At 42.3% G+C, this 21,778-nt stretch overlaps 1 protein-coding gene and 1 long non-coding RNA gene across 10 annotated transcripts in view; one reads left to right on the top strand and one right to left on the bottom strand.

Annotated features, from left to right (window-relative positions):
• Positions 1-67: 67 nt before the first annotated feature.
• On the top strand, positions 68-1,276 carry LOC115295685. The gene is made up of 3 exons (XR_003910527.1): positions 68-242; positions 898-1,063; positions 1,138-1,276. It is a non-coding gene; the product is annotated as an uncharacterized LOC115295685 (long non-coding RNA).
• A 7,308-nt stretch (positions 1,277-8,584) lies between these two features.
• STX11 (syntaxin 11) overlaps positions 8,585-21,778 on the bottom strand; it is a 45,862-nt gene continuing 32,668 nt past the window's right edge. For 7 of the 9 annotated variants that reach the window (XM_029943822.1, XM_029943829.1, XM_029943824.1 and 4 more), the window contains one exon: positions 8,585-10,477. In XM_029943822.1, the coding sequence (XP_029799682.1) occupies positions 9,609-10,477 (869 nt within the window). In that variant the 3' untranslated portion in view covers positions 8,585-9,608. Of the gene's footprint in view, positions 10,478-12,503; positions 12,593-15,278; positions 15,328-21,778 lie in introns of those variants that run through there. The other 2 variants (XM_029943830.1, XM_029943825.1) reach the window with 2 other exon arrangements.

Raw genomic sequence — 21,778 nt, 5'->3', positions numbered from 1 at the left:
GGGGGGCCTTGGGTGAGGCCGAGACCATGCACTTGCTCCTTGTTAAGCAAACTGGAGCCATCGGTGGTCAGGCTTCTCTCCACAAAGGTTCGGTAATTATCACCATAAGATAGCAAAGCCTTGGGATGGATGAGACAGCACCCAACGAATGTAGAGAAGAGAGTTGGGGGCAGAATTTTTGGCCATTTCACATGCCAGCGTGTGGGCTAACTCATCTGACCCAGTGTTCTGAGACACGTGAGGTAAGTCTGTGTTTCTGCCAGGCATGGGGGGAAGAGATCTCTTCCCTCCTCCTTCTCCTTGGCTGCCTTAACCCCATGGGTGGTTTCTTAGAGCTGCGTGGTGTGCAGGTGCTGCGGTGGGGAAGCAAACAGTCAGCCAGCGCACCCGAGGTGTGTGGCCTTTGGCAAATTGCTGCCTCTTTCTCCTGTCAAAGAAACCAAAGGGGTTGGTGGTATGAATCTAAACGCATGAAGTTTTCCTTTTATTTCTGCAGTACAGTTGAAGGAGGTAATTCAGTTGTTCAGTTGCCATGTGATGTGCCTTTCGTTACATGAGTTTTCATCTGAGGTGTAAACTGCAAGTATCCACTTTGTCTTTAAGTGGCAGGCTTAAAGGCTCCAGGCTCCAGGCTCTGAGCTGTCGGCACAGAGCCCGACATGGGGTTCGAACCCATGAACCGCGAGATCATGACCTGAGCCGAAGTCGGGAGCTCCACCGACAGAGCCACCCAGGCTCTGTCTTTCTTAAATTTTAAATGTAAAACTCATTCACATTCCTAGATTATTCCTTCCACACACATGTCCTATAAGCCTCTCGTTTCTTATCCACAAGGAAAGGGTTGCCCGTCAGCACATTCACAAACCTCCAGTGTTCAGCGGCTCCATTTTTCGGCAGCTCTGAAACTCAGTGTGGAGAGAGGCACCGTTTGCTATTGAAGCTTGATGGAAATGAGAACCCCTTGCAGCTTTACTTCAAATACTGATCACGGCCAGCATGGGGCGCCAAACACCCGACGGTCCCCTCGTGAGGACACTGAAGGAACAGGCACTTCCATCTCCCAGTCAGTCCTTACTCTCTCCTGGGTGAGTGTGTGTTTTAACATCTTGCCACTGAGTCATACTTCTCGTTTGACAGGTTTCCTCCATGAACCAGATTACAAAATGAGATGAAGATTAGGAAGAGAACCCCGGTTGCCTCATCTCTGCCCTTTAAAGGGTGCGTTAGATCAGGGTAAACTGCAGGGCAGGCCGGAGGCGGGTTCAACATTCCAAGCTGCAAGAGAAATTCCTGTCTTTGTCACATGGTGGCCTAATAATTTCCTTTTATCTGGGGTGACATTCCTTGAATATCCTCTCTACCCCTGGGGGTTCTCTTCTTGATTTGGTTCCCAACTGTGTTTGGAAAGAGCTGGAGCCCCAGCCGCTGTGGGCTGGAAGGCACCTCGCCCCACGGCCTCCCCGCAGGCAGCCGCAGGCCTAGATCTGGGAGGTCGGCTTAGGCGAGGGCAGAGCAGGGGCCTTGCGGCCCCGCCAAGCCCGAGGGTAAAAGGAAGGGTAGTTTAGGATCATTGCAGTCTCTTCTCGCTCTTGAACTCCTGCAGGGAAAGGATGGGCTCACAGTTATTTCTTTCACAATGCACGCACAGTTGAACATTTTTGTATTCTATAAGCACCCTAGATCCCTAAGGGGTCTGTATGCACGTCTCCTAAAATACTTAGGAGAATGGACTGAGCCATTTCAAGGCATCCTCCTGTATAGACAGACTTCAGTGACTAGCAGCCAGGAACTAGGTATTTTGTTTCAATTACCCTGCTAGAAACCACAGTGGAGAGGAAGGTGTACAGGTGAAACTCAAGCCAATATATTTTGCCCCAAAATCTTAAAAATACTCTGTTTTATATGGCTGAAAGAATAAAAAGAAAAATATGCCTTCCAAATAAAACTTATTTTTTAATTAAAAAGATTTTTTTAATGTATTTTTGAGAGACAGAGGGAGACAGCATGAGCAGGGGAGGGTCAGAAAGAGAGGGAGACACAGAATCCGAAGCAGGCTCCAGGCTCTGAGCTAGCTGTCAGCACAGAGCCTGATGCGGGGCTCAAACCCATGAACCGTGAGATCATGACCTGAGCCGAAGCCAGACACTTAACCGACTGAGCCACCCAGGTGTCTCAGTAAAACTTACTTTTACAAATTTCTTTGCATCCAACCAGAGTCTGTACCTTGACTAAGGCTCTGCCTTGAAATCGTCAGTTCCATTGCCTTCACTCCCTGTGATTCAGACTTTCATTCTCTCTCTGCACGGCCCTTTCAGATGACCATTCCCTTGGATGATCTGCTTCCTCCCGTGTAGTTTTTTTCCAATCCCATCCTCTCCTCCTCCCCATCAAGTCCTACCCCTTCTCCGAGGACACTGTGCCCCCCACGTAGGCTCAGTAACTTGCTCCTAGCCCTGTGGGCAGGGGGTTAGATATTGGGCTTTATGCTATAAAATAAATGCAGTTTTTAAAGGTAGACCCAAATTCATTCATAACAGAGAGCAAATTCTGAATATTTGTTTCTACATTTAAACCACAAATCAGTGGTTTAATCTGAAGCCAGATACTGTGCAGAACACTAAGATCAAAACACAAATATGATGACATTATCTGCCCTTAAACATCAAAAAGCAGGGGCACCTGGGTAGCTCAATGAGTTAAGGGTCATGTTTAGCTCAGGTCATGATCTCATGGTTCATGAGATCGAATCCCACATCGGGCTCTGTGCTGACAGTGCGGAGCCTGCTTGGGACTCTCTCTCTGCCCCTCTCCTGCTCATTCACTCTCTCTCTCTCTTTCTCAAAATATATAAACAAACAAAAAAATCAAAAAGCAGGCTAGCGGAGGAAGCTGCTTGGTGAAGAGACGGACAGCACTAGCAAAAAGAATGCCCCTCTGCGAGCACACCAGCATAATGAGGGATGGGCGCTGAAATCTGTCATTTCTGCAGAGCCCCTCTCCCCTCCTCCATGACGAGTGCTGCAGGGTCACTGAGGCAGGCGTGATTTTCTCTGTTCCTCTCTAACACATTTCCCCATATAAAAGTTTTGCATGTGTAACCCCTCCCTTGAGGGAGCTTCTCGGAGCATCACGCTTACACCAGGGGAAAATCCTGGGAGGTGCTCCAGGCAGAGAAACAGCCTGCAGGATGGGCCAGAGCTGGAGAAGAGAGTGGGTACCGTGAACAGGAGGAAGAGTGAGGCTGAAGAAACAGGTGGGGCCTGAATGCTCATCCCAACAGGAATGTGCAACCATCAAAGAGTTCTAAGCAGACTGAGGATTTGAATGGATGAATGAATAAACTAAAATGTGGTCTACATAGACAATGGAATATTATTCAGCCATGAAAAGGAAGGAAATTCTGACACAGCCTACAATGTGGAGGAACCTCTAGGAGAAATTATCCACTCACAAAAAGACAAATACAGTATGATTACACCTACATGAGGTATGCAGAGTAGTCAAACTCATAGAGACACGAAGTGGAATGGTAGATGCCAGCGGCGGAGAGAAAGGGGGGAAGGGGTTGTTATTCAACGGGTACAGAGTTCCAGTTTTGCAAGATCAGAAGAGTTCTGGAGATTAGATGCACAACAACATAAGTGTACTTCCCACTGCTGAAACTATATACTTAAATGGTCAAAGTGGTAAATTTTAGTTTATGGATATTTTGCCACAATTAAAAAAAAAATCCCAACATAGTAATGACAGAGAGAGAGAGAGAGAGACAAAGGAAAAGCACGATGGCTGTAGTGTCGAGATTGGATTAGGAAGGCAAGATTAGAAGCCAGAGACCAGTTAGAAGCTGCTGAAGTAACGGAGGCAGGAGGGGACGGTTGTCTGACCCGGGCAAGTGGTGGTGTGCGTACGTGAAGTGTGTGACTTCCAGGAGAGCCAAAATGGGAGCGAGCCAGGCGGCTGCAGCTCGGGTGCTGGCTTGGGCAGCAGGCTAGAAAGCGTGCATGGTATCACCCACACGATAGGGTGAACAGGAGGAGGTGAGGTCAGGGAGCGGGGAAGATGGCAGGGTCCGTAGCATTGGAAGCTCTCGTCGGAAATCTAACTACTGATGTTTGCTAGGCGGTTGGATGTACAGACTCAAGCCTCAGCTGAAAAGTCAGGGCTGGAGATACAGACCTGTAAGCCACTAGGGTTTAGAAAGGTGGTATTTGAGACCCTCGGAGTGAAAGAAATAGCTCGGGGAAGGTGGCCTTGGATGCAGACTCAGCAGTGAGAGCTGGGAAGAGGGAGAGACACCCGTGAAGGAGACTAAGAAGGGAGAGCCGAAGGCAGAAGGAAAACTGCAGAGCCAGAAGGCCAAGGAAGAGGTTATTTTACTGAAGTTACAGAGATCCGTCAAGGAAAATGCATACTCTCTTCATCCCATTATACTTCTGGATTGACATAGAAGTGAACATGCACAGAGAAATTTAATAATATGAGAGTAAGAAACAGACACTTGCCAATATGTAACTTTGTCAAATATTAGAAGACTGCATTCTTAGTTCCCACCTCTTAGAAGAAATGAAATGGTAATATTACCTCATAGGATTATCATGAAAAAAAGTGAGATCAGGCATCCTGTAAACTGAAAGGTGTTGACTGACGGATATTATGATGTCTATCTGTTATGGGACAGGACCACTTTTGGTCAAAATGTGGCTGGAGTCAGACTAGTGCCAGAAGTGTACCTAAGTTGTAGGTCAGGGTGAAAAAGACAGCCAGGAAACCTGCAGATGAACAGCAGTCAGGCAGTGATGTCAGAGCGAGCCGCTGAACAGAAACTAGATGATCAGATAGGAATGCATGAATAGTGAAGAGTTAGGCAAGGTGTAAAACCCACACACACTGTGAACAAAACAAGGAAACCGGGGGATTGAGTGTAGAACGATTCGAGGCACCATCTGTCTCCAAGAGTGCTTAGAAAACAGGAACTGCTCAGCCTCAGCCAGTGAGCTGTGTGGTCGGTGTGGGTACGCATTCCTTCTTTCCCTGCCTCCTTCCACAATACGTTTGTAGTGGCTTAGAACACATTCCCAAGTGGGAATACAGGCTCTGTAGGAGATATCAGGGAAAGGGGGCACAGAAACTGGAGACCACACTGATGGAGGCGTGTAAGGATCCCGACACAGAAATTTACGTACACATGCATTACATGTGCATTCCTGCTAAATGGCTCTTAGTGCTTTCTGTTTGGGATAACAAAACTAAGTACATGCAGAACTGGGTGCATCTGAAAACAGAGAGATAAGGATATATAGGATATGTATACATATATGTATATATCCTTATCATGGTCATTATTTGTATCCATTACAGAATATTAGGATGCTTGGATACAGAGGAAAGGATATGTCTAAAGAGTTGGCCATAAGACCTTGAAAATGTAGAGACACAGATTAGGAAAGGTGGAAGATGTCCAAGAAGTGGCTTAAAGATGCTTTTAACCAAAATGGGGTATAAAAACACTTTCAAAATATATATCAAGAATGAGAAAATGATAGTGTTGGGGAGTTGCTTCCTACTCCTCAGTTTTCAAGGTAGCATTGGTTTTAAAGCATCCTATATAGTCTCACCCGGATCATCAGGTCAGAAAGCTGTTTCTCACCAGCATATAGAGAATCTTTAGAACAAAAGCTTCTAGTGTATATAGGGACGTCACATCCATCCTTACATGTCAAGAAAGATGTTCCATAGTTATATGATGGTGAGGTTGCATTCCGGATCCTAGTCACTTTCCATTTCTAATAGCCCCTTTGTATTAATTGCAAGGTTTTTAATTCTTGCATTCAAAAGCAAGTTGACTGTTACTTTGATTGCAACTGGATGTTTCAAACCATCATCCTGACTGCAAACGAAAGGACTGCATGCTGCTCTTAGAGGCACCTTGCATATTTCAAAGAGAGGCGTAGAAATATGTCTTATGGTGGAAATAGAATGGTGGGATGTATACATAAAACCCAAGACTACAGCTACGCCTACTTCATTATTGTTTTTAAGCCACATACAATCTTCACGAGTTTCCTTTCAAGATAGGAACTTTACATTGTAAAGCTGGAAAAATATGTGCATGTGATATTCAACTATAAAGCACTGAAGCATTGGTACAAAAAGAGCAGAGTTTTCTTTCGAGGTCGTTACCTTGCAAGGCCACAAACTTACTCCCGTGATGTCACAGTGCAAACACTTTTGAATTATTGATCAGCTTTTAAAAAATTCAAACTTATGTTATCCTGGATCCTGACACATCCTAGTGAGCACCTCTCCTGTTTCTGGATATTTCTGGAATCGTCGCCACCTATCATCTGTGGCCATGACTGTAAGGTTTGGTATTTGCCTGTAAGGAAGGGTCACCGCACATGTTAAAATAGCTTTAGAAATAGATTTCCACTTTCAGCTGCTGGAGGATCTGCTGTTGTGATGGGTTCTAATTATGTGAGTGGATGAAATCAGCAGCTTTGCCACAAAGTTTTCTTCTTGCCCAAGGTCAGCTTGCGGAGTTCACCAGGAGAACATCAGGGGACTGGGCAAAGCGAACTCTGGAGCACCTGTTGGGGGCGCTGGAGCACCCTTTCTAAGGGAAAAAGCCAGCATTTCCCACGCTTTTGGGCCTGGCAGTCAGAGCCAGGAAGGGCTGCAGGGAAACAGGGCAGGATGTGGGGAGAGCCAACTAATCTCTCCCCCATTAGACGGCTGTGACCTGGCCTCCACCCTCCCAACACTTTCTGGGGTTTTCTGACTCACAGCTTGGGAAGATCAGGGGGAAAGGCTTGCCAAAATGAGCGTATCAGCTGCTTCCCACTTAACTGTTTCTGGAGCGGAACATCTACTGCTTTTTCAGGACGTGTTTGGATATGAAGGAACAGAAACACCATTGTGAAAATGGTGTTTTTGTTGTAGGAAAAAAAAAAGCCCTAATATGAAAAGAAAATAGGTCTTTGTTTCTTTATTCCATTTGGTTAGACTATCAACAGAAAAATCAAAAGTTATTTTCCCTCAGAAGTGAATAACTATCAATTTACTGAGTCCCTATCAGCTCTCTTAGTCTACCAGAAAGTTATGTACTAACAATAATTAACCTCCCCCTCCCCCTCTCATGCTGTCTCTCTCTGTATCAAAAATAAATAAAACATTTAAAAAACACTATAATTAACATAAGTAGCATTTACTTCGTCCAACTGTATGAAGTAGGTCCTATGAGGTCCATCGTACAGATGAGGAAACTGAAGCATGAGGAGGGTAAGTAATGTGCCCAAGTCTTAGAGCTGGGATGTGGCAGGGTCAGGATTTAAACTGAGTGAGTGGGGTCGTGAAGCAGTGCTCTTACCTACTATGTGACAGAGTTCCTAAAAAGCAGGAAGAAAAATTCTTACCTTGTCATAGGCAACAGTTCATTAATCTCCTAGTAAATGAAACTATACTTTTTGGAGCACCTGGGTGGCTCAGTCGGTTAAGCGTCCGGCTTCAGCTTAGGTCATGATCTTACGGTTCGTGGGTTCAGGCCCTGCGTTGGGCTCTGTGCTGACAGCTCAGAGTCTGGAGCCTGCTTCAGATTCTGTATCTTCCTCTCTCTCTGACCCTCCCCTGCTCACACTGTCTCTCAAAAATAAATAAAAAACATTAAAAAAAAGAAACTGTGCCTTTTACCTGATTTTCCACTGTAAAACGTGGAAAATTAAAAAATACACAGAGCCTGCAAACTCGTTTACTTTTTTGACCGGTTCTAGGCAAAGAAAATGCTTTATGGGTTTAAACAAGACAAATTCATGAACTATTCTGTCTTGGAAAAACTAGCTGGTGGCTTGTATTCATAACATCGCTTCTCTACAATGAAAGACATAGCAATGGAGTATGAAGACTTTTTTCCCCATTAGGGAAAAGGAATTCAGTTAAAGGTGAAACATATCCCTGGGGTGAGCTGAGAAAGAAATCTGGAGAAATCTGAGAGGAACCCAGCGGAGCTTGGTTTCCACAATCCTCGTATTTAACCGTGAAATTAAAATTAGGTGCAGGACTAGATTTTCATGGGCACCTGCAGGCTGGTCAGTGAGTTCCAAGGAGTTCACACACTCTTCTTTCTATTCCTTTAAAAATTTCACTGTCTGCAGGACCTGAGAGTTTGGGCTGCTGAGTAAATCTGCTCTGATATTAAGTAATGAAGTAAAAACAGTTGAGTTGACTCTAAAGAAAGACAGGAAATATGGCAAATGTGGGTAAGGGGATTACAAAGTTTGCCAACAAAGCCAAATTTCTAAAACATGACGATTTGCTAAAACTACTGTAAGCTAGACATCCACAGAGAATTCTTTTTCATTTTGCCCCTTCGATTCAGTTACATACAGATGCTGCAGCTTCATGCATTGAGTAGAAAAATTCTTAAGAATAATGATTGAAAAAGTAAACTAGGATTTAAATGGTCAAGATATAAATACACACAGGGGAACATTATAATGTAATATTTATTAAACTAAATTGAAAAAAATGATGACTTTTTAAATTACTCCATTTCAGTACACAAAAGGAATGGTCCACAGTAAAACAAAAGTACTATTTCCAAAATGTTATTTTATTATCTGTAGTTCTGTATGCATTTTAGCCTTTGACGCCTGTCAAAGAAAATTGTGACCCAAACTATACTATAGAGATGGGATTCAGGTAAACTCAAAACAAGCAAACCAATACCAACGACCAGTAAAAGTGTTGCTCTTAATATTTATAGACCATATTTACAAAAGTCAGGTTAAACCAATTGGTCATTATGCACATGCGTTAATATTAGTCCTTTACATTTACATTTATATATTTGTGTGTATTTGTATTATCAAGTAAAGAGGTAAATTTTAAGTTATTTATGAAAGATATATAAAATGTGAGTGATACATACTTCCATTTGAGTGCTTGTTAAAATTCAGTGCTTAAAAATATTTGGAAAAAAGTCCAAAATATATCCTGATGGGAGATATTAAAAGTGAAAAAGATAAGGAAGTAATGAGTGTTAAATATGATTTTAATAAGTAGGGAAGGTGGACAGAAAGAAGATATACATTGAGGCAAGAATCACACAGGATAAGCCAGATGAAGAATCAGAAATGAAAGATGTACAGTTTTCCTCAAGATCGATGTCTTGTGAAATTGAACAGAACCAAGGGACTTTCAGGATAAGGTTAAGTTCATGCCATCATCAGCCCATGTAGAACGGACTTCCTCCTAGAGTTTTGTTGGGAAGCATGTCTCGGACACTTAGCCTACAGTTAAGCTCCAATGTCAGTTCCTTATTTGGCTTCCGTTAAGAGGAAAAGGGTGCCATGTGCCATTTAATGACCTCACCAACTTCAGCATGGATCTGCCTTACTCAAGAAACACACTGGATGGCATCAGCCATCCTCCCAAACACAAGATGGGTTGGAATTCTCACACCTCTAAGATCTTTCTTTCTCTGAGGACAGAGGGCCGTAGGGATTGGGGCAATTCACCCCGGTGCAGAGGGCCCCCAAATCTTCCGCAGTGTGCTTCCCAGCCACTGCCAATGCGGGGGGGGGGGGGGTGAGGTGGCAGCCGCGGCCAACCTGCTAGTTGAGGCAGGGGCAGCAGAAGCAGCAGATGGTCCGGCAGGGGTGTTTCTTGGTGTACTGCACGGCCTTGGTCACGTGCACCTTGGCCTGGCCGGTGTACTCTTGGGCCTTCAGCACGTTGAGCTCGATGACGTTCAAGGGGTCGGCCTGCTCCTCCACCAGCACCGCCATCTGCAAGAAGAGCTCGTGCACGTCGCGGATGCGGCTCTCCAGCCGCAGCAGCTCGCGGTGGCGGCTCTCGATCTCGTTCAGGGCCGCCCGCGCGCCCTTCACGTCGGCCAGCAAGTTCTCGGAGAACACGTCCCACTTGCCCTGCTCGAACATGTCCTCGATCTGGTCGCCGGAGACGTCCTTGCCCATGATCTCCAGCTGGCGCTGGATGCGGATCTTGCAGTTCTCGCGCTGCTTCATCTCGGCCTGGTTGTACTCGTGCATGGCGCGCTGGAAGGTGCGCGTGAGCGCGCTGTACTGCGCGCGCGAGATGCGCGCCACCGCCGAGTGCGCGCCGTGCTGGGCCTCGGCCTTCTCGCTCAGGGCCTTCATGGCGCACAGCTTGCGGTGGATGTTCTCGCCCCGGGCCTTGATGTCCTTGGCGATCGTGTTGGTGTCCCGCTTGATGCTGCTGAGGCGCCGCATGGACGTGAGGAAGCGGGCGTTCTGCTTCCCCAGCCGCTTCACGTCGGTCATCAGCTGCTGGTTTTCATCCTGAAGGTCCTGGATGTCTCGGTACAAGGACTCCAGGATGTGGTCCGTCTCGAACACGATGTCCTCATGGGGCAGGTCATATTCATCGTCGCCGTCCGGTAACTGCTGGTCATAGTTCTTGGTTACCTCCAGAAGTTCGGCCAGCCGGTCCTTCATTTTGCCTGCAAGTAGAGATGGGGGTTAAATTCCTCCAGCGGAGTCCAGTGTTTGCACTGAGACAACTGAAGTTTCAAATAAAGGAACGTTCTGCACAGCACTTCCAATTCTTTATCCCTGGGTGTAGATCCCAAATACACTAAAGGAGCTAATTATCCTTCGACATTTTGCTTCTTACAAGCAAAGGACTAATATGACTGAGGCATGAACACAGTCGTACTTTATAGCCCATAAAGCATGTGCAGTTCATTATTACAGGTGCTCAGAACTCAATCAGCAATTTACAGTTTTAGGTTACGCTGAGAACACATCACTTTTTCTTGCTTTCTATTTTCCAGTAATGGCAACTCAAAACAGGCAGAGAACAAGGAAAAATAAGAAGACAACATATGGAAGGATAATAAAACATTTTAAATAAGGACAATCAATGTTACTTATAAGACTGTGGGGCCCTCTGTGTTTTATTTGTTTGGTTGGTTTTGGTTTTTTGCTGCGTGTGTGTGTGGGGGGGGGGGTTGGCGCCACTGAGTATCCCCAATCCCATACATCATAACAATTCTTAAAAATAGGTACCATATAAATCATGATTTAAAATTTTTTCTCTTAAAAATGTTATAAAAAGTAAAACACGCTTGAGTAAAGCAACAAAATAAAGACAAAAATCTAATAAGGAAGTATAGAATTTGGAAGTTGATATTTCCTTGCTCTTCTGTTCATTATCACTGATATATACTTCGAGTGTTTGGGAGAAAAAAAATATGAGAATATATTGTGATGGAAGATATTAAAAGTGAAAGAGATAAGGAAGCAGTTAAGTAGGAGATTAATAAGTAGGAGAGATGAGCATCAAGAAGATACACATCTAGACAGCAATCACATAGCATCACCAGGTGAAGAGTGAGAAATGAAACACATTCAGTTTGTCCCAAGGTCCTTAGTGGTAAGCATTATTACCACAACTACTTTGAATTTTTTAAATGGAAAATTTCAATCATACATAACCCTAGTAACAATATAACACACTCCGATTTCCATTGTATAGTAGTAATATTTGCCACTTTAAATGGCTTTTTGAAACAAGTCAGCAGCTCAAGCAGAATGTCCATGTTTTCATAAGGATGGTTCTGATTATTTTTCTACTTAGCAAGGTAAAATAATGTTCTCTATGTCTACATATTTTCCAGGAAGTGAAACATTTAATTTTTAGTTGCATACATATATGCCAAAATAATGAACATTTTCCCCACAAGATTTTGTAACTAGAAAGATTCTCTTTCTACTGTATAATATGTAGAAAAGAAGGAAATACAGTAACATGTAACATATACTTGATCTATAGGGCATCTTGATCTCAAATTTAAACTTCCCTTCAAGTTGAAGTAATGAGTTTTACTTCACCGTGGAATGCTTACGAGTTGGATTTAGTGATAAACAGGAAAAGGGTGAAATAGTAACTGTAGCCTCTCATCTGCCATTAGCATTATTTACACAAATTAAGCAGAAGTTTTACTCCAAGATGATGATTTTTAATATAACACGTGATCCTGCTTAAAATGCCATTTCTGCTATCTGGTGACTGAAGTCAATACCGGATCTTCCCAACGACAGGGGAGTGACTCTCAGGACTGAGAGGCAGAAAGAAGACCCAGGCTGACTATGCCGTCCCCTAGTGTGAATTTCCTAATATCCAAATATCTCCTCACTTTGAACAAAATTGAAAGACAAACCACAAACTGGGGAAAATTGCAATATATGCAATGGATTAACATACTTAATATACTAAAACCTACCATAACCAAGCAAAACAAAACCACTTGCACAAAGAAAATGAAAAGGCAACTCATACATGAAGACACAGAGATGCTACAGAACGCAAGAGAAGCTGGTATGTATCAGGCGCTCACTGTAATGCCAAGTGCTTTCTAGGCACTTGTCACATGACCCTCCCTTCAGTCTTCATACAGACTCCATGAAGTAAGTGCTGTCGTTATCAGAGATGGTAAGTGAGCGCAGGGAGACTACGGAACTTACCCAGGGGTGCCAGGAAGTGAACAGTTGGGCCACTTAACCACTACACTAAACTTCTTCAGGTATATAAAAGTGAATCAGGAAGGACTTCACTATTAAACAAACAAAAAAAATGCAAATTAAACCACTGGGATTTTTTCCTCCACCAAGTAAGCAGGGATTAAAAATAATAATAATAAAGATGTTAGTAACTTTGAAAAATGCTGGTAGGAGAGCAAATTGATAGAATCTTTCTGGAGAGGAGGTTAGCAATTACGTATCAAAAGCTTTTAAAATGTGTATTTGTTTCTGTCACATGTACATTTATTCTAAGGCTGAGTGCAGGTGTGTGAAGCTGACTGCTGCATTTCCATCACCATGCTGCTTTTACAGAAATTCAGAAATATTTTAGATGTGTAAAAATGAACGGCTGGGTGCTGAACAATGGCAGTTCAGAAGGCTGTCTAGTGGTGTAGAAGTCTAAATTCCATCCCAGGGAGTCGAGGTAGGTAAAGGGAAGACTGTATGTGCCAGCACACACACATCCTGAAACAAAGATGTGAATAATATATGTCAAAATGTTAATAGTTGTTTTCTTTGAATTGTGGAACTATAAAAGATTTTAATTACTCCCTTGTGCTTTTCTGTATTTCCCCAAAATTTTATGATGCCCATGTAATTTTATAATTAAATAAAATCCCACAAGACTACAAATATTTGCTTAAAGGACTAATTCCTTCAGGACCTTCTTTAAAACCGATGCGTTGCAATCAGTTAACCCCTGATGTGACCTGGGAAAAGTGCTTTAGCTAGCTAGTATGGAGTTGGGCTGTATCTATCTGCTTAAGTTAGTATCCAATATAGTCTACTATGCAACAGGTAGGCAGTGCAGAGAATGGGTGAATTTTGATGAACAAGGTAAACAATAGGTGTCATCCTTGCTTTCCAGCCAAGAACTGGGTGGCACTACAATAGAAGGTAATTGGGTGGTTAGGGTAAAGCACCACTCACTACAACATCAGGAATCTGTTTGTTGGTTTCCCACTAGTTCTAGACAAGTCCCATGCTCTGTCTTACTATCCTAAAGCCATGAAAAAACTATTGGGAGGAGGGGGAAATCATCTCATTCATAATATAAGAAGAAAAACACACTTTGATCATACAGAAAATGGCCTTAGAGGAAGACGTTCAGAGATAATCAGTCATTCCTTCTCAAGACGTGTAAACCATAAAGGCAAGGATCCTAAATCAAATGAAGGCCTAAGTTCATTTGAACACTCAGGTCCATAATCAGGTAAGGAGACAGGAAGGAGCAGTGTGGGGAATTAAAGATTCTCTATGGGGGTGCAGACAAGGGGGTCTTTACCTTGCCTTCCTGTCTACCTGGCCTGGCCCAACCCATCCCAAATCAGTTTGTCCCACTGACCAGAGGTGTTCTTCCAGGGAGCAAGCATTAGGAAAACTACAATAGAAAGTCAACCAAAACCCAGAAATCATCAAAATCCTAGCAGAGAACACAGGCAGTAACCTCTTTGACATCGGCCATAGCAACTTCTTACTAGATGTGTCTCCTAAGGAAGGGGAAACATAAGCAAAGATAAACTATTGGGATTTTTATAAAATAAAACTCTTCTGCACAGCAAAGGAAAGAAACAACAAAACTAGAAGGCAACCCTCAGAAGGAGAGAAGATATTTGGAAATGACATAGCTGATAAAGGTTAGTATCTAAAATATACAAAGAACTTACAAAACGAAACACTCAAAAAACAAATAATCCAGTTTAAAATGGGAAACCGATATGAATACACATTTTTCCAAAGAAGTCATACAGATGGCTAATAGACACATGGAAAGATGCTAATCACTCATCATTAAGGAAATACAAATCAAAATTACAATGAGATATCAACTCACACTAGTCAGAATAGCTAGAAGTAACAATACAACAGATATTGGTGGGGATGCAGAGAAAGGGGAACCTTACACTGTTGGTGGAAATGCGAACTGTTGTAGTCACTTTGGAAAACAGTATGGAGGTTCCTGACAAAAAGTTAAAAACAGAACTGCCCTCCGATCCAGCGATTGCACTACCAGGTATTTACCCAAAGAATGCAAAAATACTGATTTTAAGGGATACATGTACCCCAATATTTATAGCAGCACTATCAACAATAGCCAAATTATGGAAAGAGCCCAAGTATCCATTGACTGATGAATAGATAAGGAAGATGTGGCCTATAGTAACACAATGGAGTATTACTCAGCCATCAAAAAGAATGACATCTTGCCACTTGCATGAATGCAAATGGAGCCAGAGAGTATTATGCTAAGCAAAATAAGTCAGAGAAAAATAAATATCATGTTATTTCACTCATATGTGAAATTTAAGAAATAAAATAGATGAACATAGAGAGGAGGAAAGAGAGGCAAACCAGGAAATATATTCTTAATGACAAACAACCAACAGAGGGTTGGAGGGAAGATGGGCAGGGGGATGGGTGAAATGGGTGATGGTATTAAGAGGGCACTTGTTGTAATGAACGCTGAGTGGTAAACATACGTGATGAACCACTAAATACTACACCTGAAACCAATATTACACTGAGTATGTTAACTGATTCCAATTTAAATAAAAACTTGGAAAAACTAAAAAAGAAATTAAGAAAAAGAAAAATAGGGAAAAATTATCAACCCCAAAGCTGCCATGTCTAAGAATGTTCCCCAAAAGGGTAAAATTGATTCCTTGCTGTAGTTATACCAAAATATAGGAGCAGGCACAGAAAGAACATGATACTAACCTACACATCCAGTGGCTTGATTCTGTACTCTGAGCTCCTAAAAAGGAAACTATGGAAAACAAGAAGGAAAAATCAAACAATTCTATTGACTGTCCTATCTCACTGTGATAAAGAATAATGTAATAAATGTTAGTAAACTATATCCATAAAGTTGCTAAAATGTGTTTTGATTCACACAGAGATGAAGAATTCAAAAGAAACTTTACAACCAACTACTAGAAGTTTGCTCTGTCTTCTAATCTTCTTTTCAGGCATGCATATCATCTGTCTGGAGAAGATGATCCCACAGGGAAGGAAGGGGAAGTTTCCTAAGCCTTCTTTTATCAGGCAGTTGGAGAGAATTTATGTACAGTAATACATAGGAACAGAGAAGTGATGGTAGTTCAGTAGTTCTCAGACTTTAAGAAGCAATAGAATCTCCTGGAGAGCCGCAAACATTACAGATGCCTGGACCCCCAGAGTTTCTGACTCAGTACATCTAGGATGATCTCCAGGTGACTCCAGTGTACACCCAAACTTGTGACCCATTCCATAGATAATTATCATGGCAGTTTTTTTATTCCTAAGCATAATGTCGTTCTGGACAACTTATAATAGCAGGTTGGGGGCAATCCTGATGAACAAATTGAATAGGGAAAGATTCAGAAAGATGGGAAATGAAAGATTCAGAAGGCAGGTCTGTGCATACCTTAGAAGGTCAACAAGTGAGGGTTATAACACATACATTGTCCGTATACTAGATACAAAGAAAAACTATGGAAGTTCCTACTTGCTTGTAAGGGAACCAGTTGTAAACACAACACACCGTCATATTTCTGATCATAAAAGAAAAACTTTATGCCTAGTTATTCTAAGGGGAACAAGAACAAAACTGTTCATACGTGGTTATAGGCTAAATTGTATAACCCACTCAAATTAATATACTGAAGCCCTGACCCCAGCACCTCAGAATGCAACGGTATTTGGAGATGAAACCTTTCAAGATGGAATCAACTTAAAAGGCCTTTACAGGGGTGCTTGGGTGGCTCAGTGGGTCAAACGTCCAACTTCAGCTCTGGTCATGATCTCACAGTTCACGAGTTTGAGTCCTGCATTGGGCTCTGTGCTGATAGCTCAAAGCCCAGAGCGTGCTTTGGATTCTGTGCTTCCCTCTCTCTCTGCCTCTCCCCTGCTTGCATGCTCTCTCTCTTTCTCTCTCTCAAAAATAAATAAAAATTAAAACCATTTTAAAGGTCTTTATGTAATCTATAAATTATTATACATTAGGCAATACATACATTAAGCAGATTTTGCCTATTACCAGAAAACAAAACTTTTCCTTGTTTCACAGTGATATGTTTAAGTATCTTCACAAGTACTGAGAAACTTCAAACATGGGGATACGCAATTCCATGCAGGGCCATGTACCAATCATGTGAGGCTTATTATGAAGATCAACTTGTAGACTTCAGGAGGGGAACAAATCCAAAAGCACAGAAGGGCCTTCCTTTCTGTATTTATGACAAAGAAATGCTTTAGAGACTTTATTTCTCTTTACTTGAGTTCAGAAATATTAGGATTGTCATTTCAATAGAAAGTAAAAAAACACATATGGAGAGAGACACATATACACACACAGGTTTTGTATAAAGTTATCAGCTATTAATGAAACTAAAAAGATCCTGCCCCAAGATAGATGTTCCAAATGAGGACCTTTGAGTAATGACTCCTTACTGCAAAATGAAGTGCCAATGTTCTGATTTCCAGATTGTATAATCTCTATTTCCTATGTCCTGATTTTAGAGCAAGTTTTTAAGTCTTGTAAACATAAAGTGATGATTACAAATCAAGATTGTGACTTCATGCTTCGGCCCACCACTGGTCCACATGGCCCCTCCCTTGGTGGAAGGACCACATGACATCCTTGTGAATGCTAGAAGAGTGCCCCTCTCTCTGGGTGACACAGCCCTACACCAGGGCACAGTCTCTGGAGAGCTGAGCTTCAGATGGATTTCCAGTCTCTCTCATGTTCATGGCAAATCACCCGGGTACCGGGTGCAGTCTGCACAGCCCTGTATGGTTGCCCTGAATACTCCTTTCTTGGCCACCTCATCCAGTTCCTCCTGCCAGTCAGCGCCACAGACATCTGGTGGAGCCAGGAAGTCCCATAGGTCCTACGTCGTAGTAAGTCAGCAGTCACCTTTCTGGACACACCATAGGAACACAACTCTTAACCGGCAACAGGTGTGCTTTCCCAAACAGGTTGATTCAGATCCACAAATAATTTCACTCAAATGAGTAAAACCTGGCATTCTGCTCTATTTCTTGATTTGAAAAAATGGCACATCAAAGAGGTAAAAAATCATTCTTTGAACTTCTGAGAATTATAAGCTAAAATAGAAAGAGTTCCTAAAAGGTCTTATCTTTTTGCTGCTGCTAGTGCTTTAAAACAAAAACAAAAGTTGTGTTGGAACCAAAGTGCACTGGCAAGAACACATTTAATTATTTAATTTCTTGGGGTTCACTCAAAGCACAAGTTGAGAGTCTGAGGAGTGGTAGTCAAGATGGATTATAATTATAAAACTCTGAGGCTAGAAAAATAATAATAAATTTCTTGTTTCCTCTCTGAAGCAAAGCCAAGAGCTTTTCCAAAGCATTTTTGGAGATCTAATCTAAGAGAGCAGATAGTCTACTTTTTGATCACTCTGCTCATTTGATGGTCCCTGAAACCTTCACTTCTCAGTTCCCTCAACCAGACTTTTCGGCCAGTGTCTGCACAGAGGGTGGTCTGATATGTATGGCCAGTAAACAGCCAGTGCACAGTGGGGATTTTACTTGTAGCAATATGCTATTGAGTGCACTCTGAAGAGAGGCACTGTGTATCAGAGCAGCTGCTCCTGTGTTCACATCCATACATTCTGCTTGCTCTATGGCTAACATTGATCAGGTATTTGCAGAGTGCCCAACACAGCACAAAGCACTCTGCAATCCCTTTGAAGTCATGCCGTTTTACAGGTGAGGAAACTTGAGGCCTAATGAGTTCAGCAATTCACCTAAAGTCACAAATTTAATAAATGTGGAGCTGGGGCCTGAATCTAGAAAATGTGACTTGAAAGCCCATCTATAAACCACAAAGCTACAGTAGCTTCTTTTTCCAGAGACTCTCAATGAATGCTTTGATACCTTTAATCTTCTAGGGAACTATTTCCTGTCGTAGCACATTTGAACTGCTATCACATACCACAAACAGGGGACTTATAAACAACAGAAATTTATTTCTCAGAGCTCTGGAGGCTGGAAGTCTGAGACCAGGGGGCCAGCAAGGCGCCTGGTAGTGTCTGGTGGTGGCCTGCTTCCTAGTTCATAAATGGTTGTCTTCTCGCTGTGTCCTCACAGTACAGGAGGGCCAAGCTAACTCGTTGGAGCCTCTTTTCTAAGGGCACTAACCTCATTCATGAAGACCTAACTGCCTTCCAAGGATCCACTGGGGGTTAGGATTTCAACATGTGAATTCTAAGGGACACAAGCATTCAGACCATATCCCCTTCCCCAGTTGAGGTTTTATATCTGCAACAATTACCAGCATCTAATAACCTAGATCTGAATGAACCCACAAAAATCTTTTCACCGTTAGAACCATTACCTTCTTATAATAATTTCCTTACATCAAGGGTTTCCCCAACAACACTGAAATGTTTTGGCTATTGGAGGCTCTGTTACTCTATCAGGCATGAGTAACTCATCACAACTTGCCAAAAGTCCACAGAAGTAACATTTGTAGGTAATTCTTTTATGACAGATTCACTATAGTTAGGAGGGACCCACGTGCTTGAAATCACAAAGCACTGATATTTGGAAACAGAAGTTTTACAGTCAGGAGCATGAAAGTGATAACAGAGGAAAGGTTAACCAGTGAGTTCGGTAAGAGAGAGCAGAGAGAAGAGCACTCCAGGATCAAGGTTCAAATCATTTATACAAGTTTTTCCACTCTTATCTGTATTAGCACTTATAAGCAAAAACAGCTGCCATGTCCTACATCTGATCTGGCTTTGGCCCTGGAATGTGAACCAAACTTGTGGCTAGGAAAGACAAGAAATCTATGTAGAAAGAAAACATCAAGGGGAATAAATGTTGGGTCCAATATATCTTTGATTAAACTTTTATGTTTCAGAACTATTCTGTGGGGTATTTTTTTAAAAAGGGAGATCAATCGAGTTTTCAAGAATCATGAATAACCTTTTCTTTCTCAACCCATAATGCCAGTTAAGGACAATCTCACAGAATTTTTATGGTTTTTTTCCATGTTCTCTTTCTCTTAGACAAAGTCTAAGAGACTGATTCCAATCCTGTTGGCTGCTTACTCCTCTTCAATTCTTCAAGGAAACAAATTATTATTTTTAGTTGACAGTTTTTATATGAGTGCGGGAAAATCTCAGTTATCCAACATTATCAATGTGGGTTTTTCCATGTAAGTGGCATTTACCTAACTGATGCTTCTCCCTTCAAATGTCAAAGGTGTTCACTCGTTTTTTGTTGGAAATCCTCTTCTAAAATGCATTGATGGGGGTACCTGAGTGGCTCAGTCCCTCGAGCATACAATTTATTGATGACTGGGATTATCATTATTAACATCTTGGAACCCTGTGGTGATACACTTTGATTTGTTTCCAAATGTTTCTCTTGCCTCAGGGGTAAAATGTCAAACCTTTCCTCAATTATTTCCATATATAAACTGCCACTGATATTCCTCTCACTCCCGTTACAGGTTGTAGTAGAAATTTGGTAAGAAATTAGATAAAAGCCAAGCATTTAGCAATGGTAAACTACATGTGTGGCAGCAGCCCTCTGGAATCAAACCTATTAAGTAAGGCAGGGAAGGAAAAACTAACGTGAGTGACAAACTGAGTGTCCAGTATGAGCAGACAACTGAGACACAATCCATCAACAACGTCCACAATAATCTGTGAGGAAGGTAACAAAATTTTCAGTTGACTAAAAACTGGATCCCATAAAAATTAAGTTCCTTATCCGATTCATCCCATCAGTAAGTGAGAAGGCTGGGATTTAAGCCCCATCTGTCCAGATCCTATGTTCATGTTCTGTCCACTCAATCCTGTGCTGACGCTGTGTGAAAATAAAGGAAGGGAAGGGAAACAAGACAGGAACAGAGAGGGAGGCAAACCATAAGAGACTCTCAAATACAGAGAACAAACTGAGGGTTCCTGGAGGGGAGGGTATGGGGGGGTGGTTAAATGCATGATGGGCATTAAGGATGAGCACTGGGTGTCATATGTAAGTGATGGGTCACTGGGCTCTACTCCTGAGGCCAAGACTACCCTGTATGTTAACTGACTTGAATTTACATAAGTCAGTAAAAGGGTTGAGGGTATGTGGTGTAAGTGTTGTTAAGAAGAAACATTTGTCATCACTCTGACATTTCCCTTCCTGTAGACATCTCTCTCCACCTCCGCCCGCCAAGAGGCACAGAGTTGCTTTTCCAATGGGTGAGTCTGGAAGGAGAAATTGCCCAAGGTAGCCCAGCCTTTTCTTCCTTCTTCCTTTTGAAAATCAGCTTACCACCGAGAGCCTGTGTTCTCCTCTGCTCTGCTCCTGAGTGGGAATGCAGAGGTCAGCTGCTGGGGAGAGCAAGTCCCTCTAATTCTAGGTTCAAGGACATAAAGCCACTTTCTCCAACCTTGTCTTTACTGGTAACAAAGGTAACACGTTAGCCTCTGACTGCATTTTCCTTCTATTTCCATTGGTATGGAAATCAGTTGGATAAATGGAAGATATTTATTGTGTCCTCTCCTCAATCACCCCATAATTATGTCAGATAAAATCAGAGAAGCGGAAGAAGACTTTAGTGACTATCTTACACCATACCTTAGTTTTATTATTTTTTAATTTTTTATGTTTATTTATTATTGAGACAGAGAAAAACAGAGCATTAGTGGGGGAGGGGCAAAGAGAGAGGGATACACAGACTCTGAAGCAGGCTCCAGCCTCTGAACTGTCAGCACGGAGCCTGATGCGGGGCTCGAACCCACGAACTCTGAGCTCATGCCCTGAACTGAAGTCGGACACTCAACCACCAATTGAGCCACCCAGGCGCCCCCACACTTTAGTTTTAAAGATAAGGAAAGAGAGGCTCATTGTATTTAATTAACCTACAAATAATGGTGAAGAGATGGTTGTTAGTAAGGGGGGGAAACTTATAGAATAGACACTTCCATTTATAGCAAAAAGATTCTCCCATATACAAAGCATTTTCATGAATGTGGCATATATTAGAACCTCAGTAAAGGAAACCTGATAAATTACTGCTATTAATTTTACTATTTTAGTATCACAAAGCATCTAAACTAGGAAAGCATCAAATTTTTAGACTATTTCAATGACGTTATGACCATCCATTCACATGTTAGTTTCTTGACCCAACCTCCCAAGTGCCCCATTCTTTCTCCAAATTTGTACATAATCTTTGTGGAGGGTTGAAACAAAAATTCACTGCACATTCTGTG

This window comes from Suricata suricatta, chromosome 7 (genome assembly GCF_006229205.1).
Source record: "Suricata suricatta isolate VVHF042 chromosome 7, meerkat_22Aug2017_6uvM2_HiC, whole genome shotgun sequence".
In the NCBI taxonomy this organism is placed as follows: Eukaryota; Metazoa; Chordata; class Mammalia; order Carnivora; family Herpestidae; genus Suricata; species Suricata suricatta.
Note: the sequence above shows the minus strand (reverse complement) of the source record. Positions and strands in the feature narration are given on the sequence as shown.